General features: G+C 37.2%; 1 protein-coding gene across 1 annotated transcript; it reads right to left on the reverse strand.

Annotated features, from left to right (window-relative positions):
- Positions 1 to 10,183: 10,183 nt before the first annotated feature.
- LOC122055043 (seipin-1-like) lies at positions 10,184 to 11,424 on the reverse strand. The gene is made up of 2 exons (XM_042616441.1): positions 10,897 to 11,424; positions 10,184 to 10,816 (listed from the first exon to the last, which is right to left on the reverse strand). Exons 1-2 carry the CDS (start codon positions 11,422 to 11,424, stop codon positions 10,184 to 10,186), a joined length of 1,161 nt encoding a protein of 386 aa, XP_042472375.1.
- Between the last annotated feature and the right edge of the window lie 585 nt (positions 11,425 to 12,009).

A 12,009-nucleotide genomic window follows, 5' to 3' on the forward strand; every position in this document is an offset into this window, starting at 1 on the left:
GGATGCGACAACTAGACATGGTGGCGGTGGCAAAAGATGGCAGCAGCTAGGGTTGGCGACACACGGAGGACAGCAATAGATAAAAGCCATAATAGTTGAAAATTAGTTTTTCTATTTATTGCTTTTTATGCTGTGTTGTGTGCGCTTGTTAGTATGCATGCTAAGTAGGCTAGCATAGTCAAAATTCCTCACTTTAAATAACTAAGTGGGAGAGAGATTTATTTTTAAATAAATTCCACGATCTCCATTACTGGTTTATAAGTGATGCAACAAGTTTGCGCGTTGGCTCTGAGTGCCTTCCTCCATATCGGATGAGCTTGTTTGCGGATCACTAGCTTAAACTTCCATTTTGGATGACTATAGGAAGTTAATTAAGAGCGTGTGATCTTCCCCATCGGAAGGGGCATAATCTTATTAATGGACTTAGTGTCAAGTAATGGTATACACTTAGGCACATCTAATAGTATCTTCCTCATCGGAGTCACTGCTATTATTTGTGTGACCGAAGAAAACCAACTATTAATTTGTCAAATAAATAGGTTGACAAGATAATAAAAGACTCCTCTTACAAATGTTTGATTTTGTATACGTCCACACTATCGTGGCATACAAAATTCACGGTGTTTGAGGAAATTTTATTTTGTTATAAAGATTTATTGACAAGATAATTAATGGGTAAAACCCTCCTCTTACAAATGTTTAAATTTTGTATACGTCCACACTATCGTGACATGCAAAATTCACGGTGTTTGAGGTGTTGGTGAATTTAAATAATATTATTTGAGGAATCAATGTTATTTTAAATTCAAAAGTTTTGACCAAATATTTGATCAAAGACAGATCAAGTATTAATTTTATTCGTCATAAAGTAAAGTTGACGAGATAATAAAATTAATGGATAAAATCTCCTCTTTGATTTTGTATACGTCCACACTATCGTGGCATACAAAATTCATGGGGATTTTAAAGAATTGATCTTGACCAAATATTTTTGTGATTCTTAGGATTTAAAATGTTTGTCAATCCCCTAGTTGTTATACTATAGAAAAGACTTAGTAGTCCAAATTGTAATGATTGGAAATATGACTTGGACATTAAGGTTGACTGTCTTCTTAGAACTAAGAACAATATAGGTGTATTTAATTCATTAGTTGAAACATGTTTAGTGGTGTTATCTACCAGAACCTGGAGTGTGGATACAGATGCCATTAATCATGTCTGCAATTCATTGCAGGGTTCCAGGAAACCCGACAACTAAATGAAAATAAAAACACCATCCACATGGGCATTACTGTAAAAGTAGCAGCTGTTGCAGTGGGAGAGGTTTATTCTCTAATAGGAATAAAATATGGATTATTAGAAATTATCTTTACATACTAAGTTTAGAAAGAACCTAATTTCAGTTTCTAAACTATTATAGAATAGATATTGTGTTTATTTTGATAACAAAGTTGTTATCAAGAAAAATAGGGAAGTTATCTATTCTGGTATGTTGGTTGGCAATTTATAATTCAATAACTCCCACGATGCAACAAATGAAAATTAGTAACACATCTTCTAACTTTAAGAGAAAGCAACCTTCGGAAATGAACCAATTATATCTTTGGCATCTAAAGCTAGGTTATATTAACTTAAGTATGATTCATTGGTAGCTGATGAACTTTTAGGTTCATTAGTAGTGGAAATCTTTCCAACCTGCGAGTCTTACTTGGAAGGAAAAATAACCAAGAAGCTTTTAAGTCTAAGGGGTATAGAGCCAAAGATATGTTGGAATTGGTTCATTCTGATTTGTGTGATCCTATGACTATCCAGGCAAGAGGTAGTATCGAATATTTCATCTATTTTATAGATAACTATTCAAGATACAAATACATTTACTTAATGTGCCGCAAGACTAAGTACTTTGATTAGTTCAAAGAGTACAAGGCTGATGCGGAGAAACGTCAAAGTAAAAGTATCAAGACACTACGGTGAGATCGTAGTGGCAAGTACCTCTTGGGAGAATTTAGGAGTCACTTATCAAAAGTAGGGATTCAATCCAAACTAACTGCACCTTGTACACCCCTACTGAATGGTGTAAAAAAAAGGAAGGTATAGGACTCTTATGGAAATAAGTAGATTGATGATGAATTATTTGGAAAATTACCAAATTCATTTTAAGGATATACTCTAGAAACAGAAGTGAACATAGTACCTTCCAAAGTCAGAACTCTCTACCCATATAGAATTGCTAAATAGGCATAAGCCTATTTTGAAGCATATTCGGATTCGGGTAGTCCAGCACATATGCTGAAGAGAGACAATGATAAGTTGGACAGGAATTCACTTGTTTGTAAGTTATCCTAGAGAAATGAAAGTAGGTTTATAGTCTTTAAAATCAGAAGGTCATTGTTAGCATCAATGATCGATTTTTAGAAAAGGACTATGTAATAAACCACAAGCCCATAAGTAAATTTGTTCTTAAAGAAATTATAAAGGACATGTCTAATCTAGTACCAACTGTACAAGATGAAATATCACAAGAAACTGCAACACGTATCACAATTGATACACAATTATAGACAGTACATCATCGTAGTGGGAGGGGTTGTCAAACAACCAAAAGGATTTATGTTTTGGGAAAGTTTTTGGACTTGATCCCAAATGAACATGAGTCTGATCCCGGAAATATGATGAAGCACTCCAAAATAAAGATGCATCATCTTGGCAAAGAGCAATGAATACAGAATTAGAATATAAGTATTCTAATCAAATCTGGAAGCTTGTAGAACCACCAGATGGTGTAAAAACCATTGGGTGAAAATATGTCTACAATAGGAAAAGATGGATAGACAGGAAGGTGGAAACTTTCAAAGCAAGGCTTGATGAAAAAGGAAACTTTTTCACTGGTAGTCATGCTTAAGTCTATCCGGATTCTTTTATCTATTTAGCAAGTGGATGCCAAGACAGCATTCCTTAATGGAAGTCTTGAAGAAAGCATCCATACAAAACAACCAGTAAGGGTTCATTGCAAAGGGCAAAGAGCATTTTGTGTGCAAGCTCAATCAGTCTATGGACTGAGGCAAAGCTTCAAGGTCTTGAAACATCCGGTTTATCAAAGGAATCCTGTCCTATGGATTTATTTAGTAACCGGATAAGTCTTGTGTATACAAAAGGTGTGATGGAAACATGGTGATATTTCTTGTACTATACGTAGATAACATTTTTGGTAGTTGGAAACAATATCAAAATGTTGTCAGAAGTAAGGGTATGGTTGTCCAAACAATTCGATATGAAGGACTTAGGAGAATGAATATATTCTTGGGATCAAAGTAATAAGGGATCGCAAGAAAAGAATATTTTAATTATCCCAAGCTTCATATATCGGAAAAAAAAAAATCCTTGCTCATTTTAAGCATGCAAAACTCCAAGAAAGGTTTCTTACCTTTTTAGCATGGAGTAACTTTATCTAAAGAAATGTCTCCGTAGACATCAAAGGAGATAAAGGACATAAAGGCAGTTCCTTATGCTTCGGCTGTGGGAAGCCTAATGCATGCAATGCTGTGTACGAGACTGGATATCTATTTTGCCGTGAGCATAGTTATTAGATATCAAAGCAACTCTGGACAAGGACATTGATCTGCGTTAAAGCATATATTGAAGTACCTTAGAGGCACTAGAGATTACATGCTAGCTTATAAGGCAGATAATTTGTTTCCTGAGGGTTGCATGGATTTTGACTTCCAATCAGATAGGGACAATAATAAGTCAACCTCGGGGTTTTGTGTTTACTTTAGGAGGAAAAGTCATAACTATGGAAGAGTGATAAGCATAGGTGTTTTTCTGGACTCCACCATAGAAGCTGAGTATATGGCAAGCCTCTGAAGTAGCCATAAAAGATAAATGACTCAATAACCTCAAGATGGACTTAGATATGATTTCTGGTTTGTCCAAAGATTATTACAATTCATTGTAATAATAGTGGTGCAGTAGCAAACTCGAAGAAACCATAAGTCTATAAGGCAAGTAAACGCAATAGAGCGCAAGTATCACCCAATACGAGAAATCATATAAACGAGAAGAAGTTGTTGCTGCCTAGATTGCATCAAGTGATAACCTAGAATATTCTTTCACTAAAGCCCTTAAGGCAAGAGCTTTTGATGGACATGTTGAAGGTTTGGGAATCAGATGTATGGTAGCAGTTATGGCAGCTTAGTCTTTTAGTATAAGTGGGAGATTGTTAGAATGTATACTAAAAGCATAGCTTTTGGTATAAACATTTATCTAGAAATAAGAATCACATTGGTCAAATGTCTACATTTATGATAAATGTAGTTGTTCAATTAATATTGTAGATAACATGGTGTGTGGTGTCACACACAGAAGATCATGTTATCAGTACCTTATAAATTATAAATAGTAGCTCACGACCAAGATGGAAAGGAACAAACCATTGGAAGGTCGTAGTGTAATTAGGTATTAGTTTATCTTAACTATATAATTACACTAGTACACTTAGAGTGTATTGAGTAGGACCATTAGAGGTCATTTCTTTTATACTGACTTTATAAAGGAACAAAGACCTCAGTTATTATGGAAGTGTGTGCTCTTAATCCCAATATAATAACAAGCACATATATTTGATATTTATTTCTTTAATTTATCAATGGGTGAGATTTAGTTCGATAAATCAATAAGCCCGATAAGTTGGGAAATGATATCACTTATAGTGTGTGTTGTTGATTATAGAAGGAAACTGTGTCCTAGTAATCTAGGTTGAGAATGTCCCCAAGAGGAGCTCATAAGGATTGTCATGTTAAATCCTGCAGGTGGACTTAGTCCGACATGACAATGAGGTTGAGTGATACTACTCTTGGACTAAGATATTAATTAAATGAGTTGTCAGTAACTCACTTAATTAGTGGACATTCGACATCTTAAACACAGGGAGACTAACACACTCATATAAGAAGGAGCCCAAAATGTAATTTGGGGTTGGTGCGGTAGTTCAATAATAGTTCTCTAGTGGAATGAATTATTATTGATAAAATTAAGTTATGTGTTCGGGGCGAACACGGGATGCTTAATTTTATCGGGAGACCAAAACCAATTCCTCCTCTCGGTCCCTATCGTAGCCTCTTAATTATAGAGTACTATACTCACCTATACCCACCTTCTTACCCATCCTGTAGGGGCCGGCCAAGCTAGCTTGGAGACCAAGCTAGGGCCGGTCATGGCTAGGTTCATGGGTGAATTCATGTGGCCGACCCTAGCTTGAACTCAAGCTTAGGTGGCCGGCCCTATTAAAATAAAAAGGAATTTTAATTTTAAAAATTTTCTTATGTGGATAACATGATTTAAAAGAGAGTTTAAAATTTTAAATCTTTCCTTTTTATAAGATTCTACAAAAGATTAAGAGAAGAGCTAAATCTCTTTCCTTATTTCTAGATTAAAAGGTTGATTTTAATTTTGGTAAAAACTTTCCTTTTAATCATGTTCATGATTTAAAAGAAAGTTTAAAAATTAAAAATTCTCTTTTATTAGTTTCTACAAAAGATTAAGAAAAGATTTAATATCTTTCCTTATTTGTAGATTGAAAGGAGATTTTAATTTTTAGAGATAACTTTCCTTTTTAGAAATTATCCACATGTTTAAAAGAAAGTTTTTAATTTATAAAATTTCCTTCTTATTAACCAATCATGAAGGGATAAAAATTATTGGAGAAATTTTTATAAATTTCCGGAAGCAAATAAGGAAGTTTTAATTTGTGTTTAAAATTTTATTTGCTTGGAGATATTAATGTGGCCGGCCATTGAAATTGAGAAAATAATTTTGATTTTAATTAATTAAAATTTTTCCTTTTCATGGCAAAAGAATTAAGGAAGTTTTTATTTAAATTTCCTTATTTGCCAAGACCAAGGATTATAAAAGAGGGGGTAGAGGTGCCTTCATGGCGAACGACTCTATTATTTTCTCCTCTCTTTTTCTCCTTGGGTGTGGTCGGCCCCTTCTCTTTCTTTCTTCTCCATCTTGTGGCCGAACCTCTTCATGCTCTTGGAGTTTTAATTGGTGGCCGGATTCTAGCTTGGAGAAGAAGGAGAGAAAGCTTGCATCCCTTGGAGCTTGGTTGGTGGAAAAAGTTCTTCATCCTTTGGAAGTTTTTGCTTTGCCGAAACTTGAAGGAAGAAGAAGAAGGTGCTAGGTGGTTCTCGTCTCGGAAGATCATTGTCCACACAATGTCCGAGATTAGAACAGGAATACGGTAGAAGATCAAGAGGTCATTGTCTTCAAAGAAAGGTAAAACTAGTAATTGTTTCCGCATCATACTAGTTTTGTTTTTTTTTGTAAAAATACCAAATACAAGAGGCATGCGATTCTAGTATTTCGAATTTGTTTTCGATGTTGTGTTTTTTTAGTTTTTCTTTTCCTTGTGATTTGATTGTTCTTTTCGGTTGACCTAAAGTTATTTAAGGAAATTAAATATTAGTTTTCCTTAAAAGGCTTTGTCTAGTCGGTGGTGGTTGTTCCCATATCCAAGAAGGCCATGTGCCTCGCCACGTCAGTACTGGAAGCCAATTTTGGAAATTAATATTTAATATAATTAATAACTTAGGTGATTTGGATCGAAAGTGTTAAGTTCCGCAGGAGATCCAAGTCAAAACCTAAAAGAACAAATAGACTAAACTTTGGATCAAACGTGTTAAGTTCCGCAGGCGATCCAAGTTTAATTTAAAAGAACACATGGTAGCTAGGAAAATGTTCAGACCTTTGTACAAAATTTTTGTACAGTGGAACCATTAGATTTTCCGAGTAGCAACCAACAATATGTTTCTTGGGTTGCAGTTGTGCATTCCAAATTGACCTCTAAAGCAGCAGATTATGAGCGAACTTTATAATGAGGGGCACTTTGCACATGATAAGACGTTGGCCCTCATCTCTACCAATTTCTATTGGCCCAAGTTGACTAGCGATATGGCTCACTTTGTTGATCGATGATGTTCTATATGCTAGCGGTCTAAGGGGGGTCTAACCAATGCAGGCTTATATACTCCCTTAGCCATTCCTAAAGCTCCTTGGCTTAATGTCAGCATGGATTTTGTATTGGAATTGTCCCGCACCCAATGAGCCTCAGACTCAGTTCTTGTTGTTGTTGACAGATTTTCAAAGATGGTGCATTTCATAGCTTGTAGGAAGACTATGGATGCTACTCGGATTGCCTATCTTTACTTCAAGGAGATCATGTTTACATGACATTTCTCAATCCATGACTTTAGATTGAGATACCAAATTCATTAGTCACTTCTAGAAGAGCTTATGGGGAAAATTGAGAACACAGTTAAACTTTAGCAATGCTTACCACCCTCGGACAAATGGGCCAACCGAAGTGGTGAATCAGAGTCTAGGTAATTTTTTGAGATACCTTATAGGAATTAAACCAAAGCAATGGGACTTGGCGTTACCTCAAACAGAGTTTGCCTACAACAGATCAAAAAGCAGGACCATGGGATTGAGTCCTTTTGAGATTGTCTATGACCAAAATCCATCAGGAGTTCTAGACTTAGCCCCTATTCCACGTGTAAGGTGAATTAGTCCTAAAGCAAATGAGATGGCAGAGCATCTTCAAGGTATTCATGAGCAAGTAAAACTAGCAATTATAGAAAGAAATACTAAGTATAAGGCTAGGGTCGATCGTCATCATCGACAGGTACTTTTTGAAATTAGAGATTTTATATGGGTCGTATTGACTCATGATCATTTCCCTGTTGGAGAATATAATAAGCTAAAGGATCGAAAAATTGGATCATGCGAGATACTGCAGAAGATTAACGACAATGTCTAGAGGTTGCATCTTCCTAGTCATCTAAAGACTTTTGATGTCTTCAACATGAAGCACCTAACTCCTTATTCGACAGATGCTAATGAAGTTAATCTGAACTCGAGGGAGACTTCTTTTCAAGCTGGGGAGACTGATGCAGGCCCAACCCATGTTGAAGTCCAATATGAGCCTTCACCTTCAAACAGTCATGACTTTTGACTCGGGATTCGGAATCAGGCTTTGTCTGTCGTCACGCGTACAGATTTTGAAAACATATGTTTGATACTGGTGAAACTATAATCGTCAAATTTTTAGCCCCAAATTCCACCGTTTGAACCCTTTTCAAGGCCTTTTTGCTATTTTTGATCATTTTTATTTTTGGATATTTAGGGTAATTTTCATATTTCTGGTATTTTTTATAGAGGATTTATCTTTATTCTTGTCTTAATTTGAGTTAAGATCGTTAAGTTAATTACTTTTCTTTTCGGATAAAATTTTATTTCCTTTCTTTACAAGATTGGAATTAAGATTTGTTAATTATAATTTCTTTCCTTGTTTGAGTCCTAAGTTGTGGTCTATATAAGAGTCATGTTTAGATGTTGAGGGATCAATCCTCTGCAATTAATAAAAAGTTTTCTTTTTGGAAGTTCCTCTTCTTATCTTCTTCTCAATTTTCCTCTTCTCGTCAACCCGCAGGATAATCGCTATTCAGTCCGACGTCACTTGGTCATTTTCTCCATAACTCACATCCTCATAGCTACCTATCTTACACAAAATATTGTTAAATAATAAATTAACCAAAATTTTGGTTACCTTATCATTTATCTCGGATCTCTTCACTTGCTACTCGGTCCATTTGGCATTTGCTCTTCTTGAGGAGCTTTCCTTTGTTATTTATTAGGGTTTCAAATTCCTCCATTAGAATAAAATATTGATCTATGTCCATCGTAAAAAAAAATTCTTTATTCTTGATTTCCATAAGTTGGAACTTCCAACTATGAAGGAAGGAGATGCCTGGAAGTCGTATCCAAATTCATCTCGTGGATCCATTTTGAATTTGAACTCTCTTAATTATGAGTCCTTTGACTTGTTGATATTTAGGGCTTCATTTTTAACTTTTTCTTCTTCCTCTAGTTCTTGCTCTCTCTGGCTATTAGTCCAAAGAAGAATAGTTTTGTTCTGATACCATATGTTAGCACCAAAAGAATTCATATATTTCTATAATATTATGATATTGTCCACTTTGGACCTAAGTTCTTGTAAATTTATTTTTTATCTCTATCCAAAATGTCTCATACCAATGGAGATATATCTCTTCATCTTTTAAATCTATAAATTTTTTTTCATGTATGTCCAATGTGACACTTTAATTGTATTCCCAACATTATAAAAATTTAATACGTGATTTGGACAATACCGAAACTTAATAATCCGGATAATACCGAAACTTAATAATCCTTACTTTCAATATAACAACTAGCTTGAGTCTAATTGATTATTTTTTATCAAACAGCTAAGATTTAGATTCATTGCAATAATATAATATTCCTCGTCTGAGACCCTTTTAAGATTGCCTCATGTGATCTAGAAAAGATTTCGCCTAGCATAATAACATTTACATTAGGGTGACCCATACTATATTTCGCATATGCTAAGAATCAACCTTATGACCTATCATAGTAATATCACATACAAGTATCATGTGTCAGCCCGTGGAGGCCTATGATTTAGATTCTTGTCGAAACTTAAGTCAATAAAATGTCATGTTTTTTTATAAAAATCATTAAATGAATATTATTATGTGTCAGCCCATGGAGGCCTATGATTTAGATTCATGTCGAAACTTAAGTCAATAAAATATCATGTTTTTTTATAAAAATCATTAAATGAACATTATTATAACATGATGATAATTATTAATATAGTAGCAAAAGGTTATTATACTTTCCTCAAGTATATGAAGAAAGATAAATGTGCCCAGCGGATAGGAGGAGTTTTTTTCTCCAAAAACACGTGTCTATCGAAAATTAACCTTTTACCCTATTGTAATAAAACTATTATCTTCTAGTCTTCTTGTCAACTCAGCATCCCCGTTGAAACATCCTTACTTTCAATATGGTGACTCACTTTTGAGTCTAGTTAATCATTGTTTATAAAAATACTTGATGACTCTTGAGATTTAAATTCATCCAAATAGAACCAATCCAATCCTAAGATTTATGTTTGTTTTTTTAGATTTTAAGGCGATCAAGAACTTTTAGCTGGCCAAAAGTATTCGATGATGTTAAAAAGACTTGGAATTCATACTAAACCAGCACTATTTCCTCCTAGATGTCTTTTGATTTTTTCTATAACTCTTAAAATAACATTTATAATATAATTTTAATATCATTGATAATACACAGATTTACATTCAGAAGACTCGGAAGCCACTAACTCACCCGAATCGTCCATACTCTCGCTCGCCTGATCTCCTCCCTCGACGACGTCGCCGCCGGTGCTCGAAGCCGACCCCTCCACCAACTCCGCCCTACGACGATCTTCCGACACCCTCCTCTTGCTTCTCTCCCTCTCCTGTAAATCCTCCGAACGCCGATTCTCAACTCTGTTCCTCCTCGGCCTGAACTTGAAGCAGCAAGCCGACGTGAGGAGAAGCGCGAAGAAGACGTTGAGCGAAGTCAACACAGAGAATGTCCACCTGCATCGGTTCACCAGCTCCTTGGACCAAGGGAGCTGCGATCTCATCAGGAGCTCTGATTCATAAAGCTGTGGCAGATCCCTAGTCCCGGCTTTGGGCTTCAATCTCACTCTGATTGAGCCGCTCCTCTTTGCTCTGCTTTCCTTGTATCTCAGCACCTCCATGCTCATCTCCTGAGTCTCACTGGAAATCCCCAGCAAAAGAGGGATACTCATGAACAACGTCCGCATTAGCCTCACCGGGAAGCTTCGGAATCGGAGCATGCAGGGACGGCTCGATGCTGCGATTATTTCTCCAGTCGAGGAAATTACTTCGGCTTGTACCTTCAACCAATCCAATCCGGTATCAGACGAACATATTGAAGAAGAAGAAGAAGAAGAAGAAGAAACAGAGGTTATGGGACCTGGAAGACGCCGATCAGGAGATTGTAATCAGACTCAGGCAGCAGGATAAGGAGCGAGACCGTCACTGAGTGTCCCGGCGGCACCGCCCTTCCCGAGTGCCACGTGCCGCCGGCCAGCGCCACGGACGCGGTGGGGTTCGCTTCCTTGTAGTCGAGATGCAGGGGGCGGCGCAGCAACACTGGCTCCTCCGCCCACATCCGAACTAGCGCGACGCCGAGAAGGAGCGAAAAGAACAAGAGGGCTAGCAGGAAAGTCGCCGCGTAGAGGGCTCCGAGGAGGCCGAGGGCGAAGCGGCGGGCGATGGCAGCAGCGCCGCGGACGACGCGGGCGGGGATCTCACGGGTCTGGAAATAGAGATAGAGGAAGGGGGAGACGAGGGAGAGGAAGGAGGAGGCGATGAGCTCGGCTTGGAAGGCGACCAGCTGCGCCAGCCACCCGGCAGGGAGAGTCAGGAGGTCCTCGTCGTCGAACCTGCTGGCGTCTTCAGTCATCGACCGCCGATGGCTTTTGCAGAAGTTGGCATCCATGGCTGATCGGTGGACGGCGGCGGCGGAGTGGTGGCGGAAAGCTAATAAAGGAAAAAATTAACGGCCGGGTGGCTCTTGTGCATGCGGCATGGTTGACAAGTTGCACTGCGGTCTCCTGGAAAATTCGGCACGTGTAAGTTTTTTTAAAATTATAAAAATATTCTAATTTATATAAATGATTTAATATATATATATTTCTAAATTTTCTTTACTATTATATATCTTTCCATCAAACAATGTGCCATGGTCGGAGCTCGATCTAATCTGAACTTGGTCTAAACTGATCTGAGCTAAATCTAACTCGATCCGAGCTCTGTCTACCTTGACCCGGGCTCGACTTTGACTTGTTATCCAACTCCTCTTGATTGTCTAGGCACGACTGATTTGGTCGGAACTTGATTTGATCTAATTCGAACTTGCTCTAAACTGATCTGAGCTTGATCTAACTTGACTTGAGCTCTGTCTGCCTTGACCCCAGTTGGTTTGACTAAAACCGAGCTCGACTTTGACTTGTTGTTAAGCTCCTTTTATTGTTGACTTGACTATACTACGTGGTGACGATCATCTCTGCCACATCAATTAGTA

The sequence above is a fragment of the Zingiber officinale genome, chromosome 3B (genome assembly GCF_018446385.1).
Source record: "Zingiber officinale cultivar Zhangliang chromosome 3B, Zo_v1.1, whole genome shotgun sequence".
Lineage (NCBI taxonomy): Eukaryota > Viridiplantae > Streptophyta > Magnoliopsida > Zingiberales > Zingiberaceae > Zingiber > Zingiber officinale.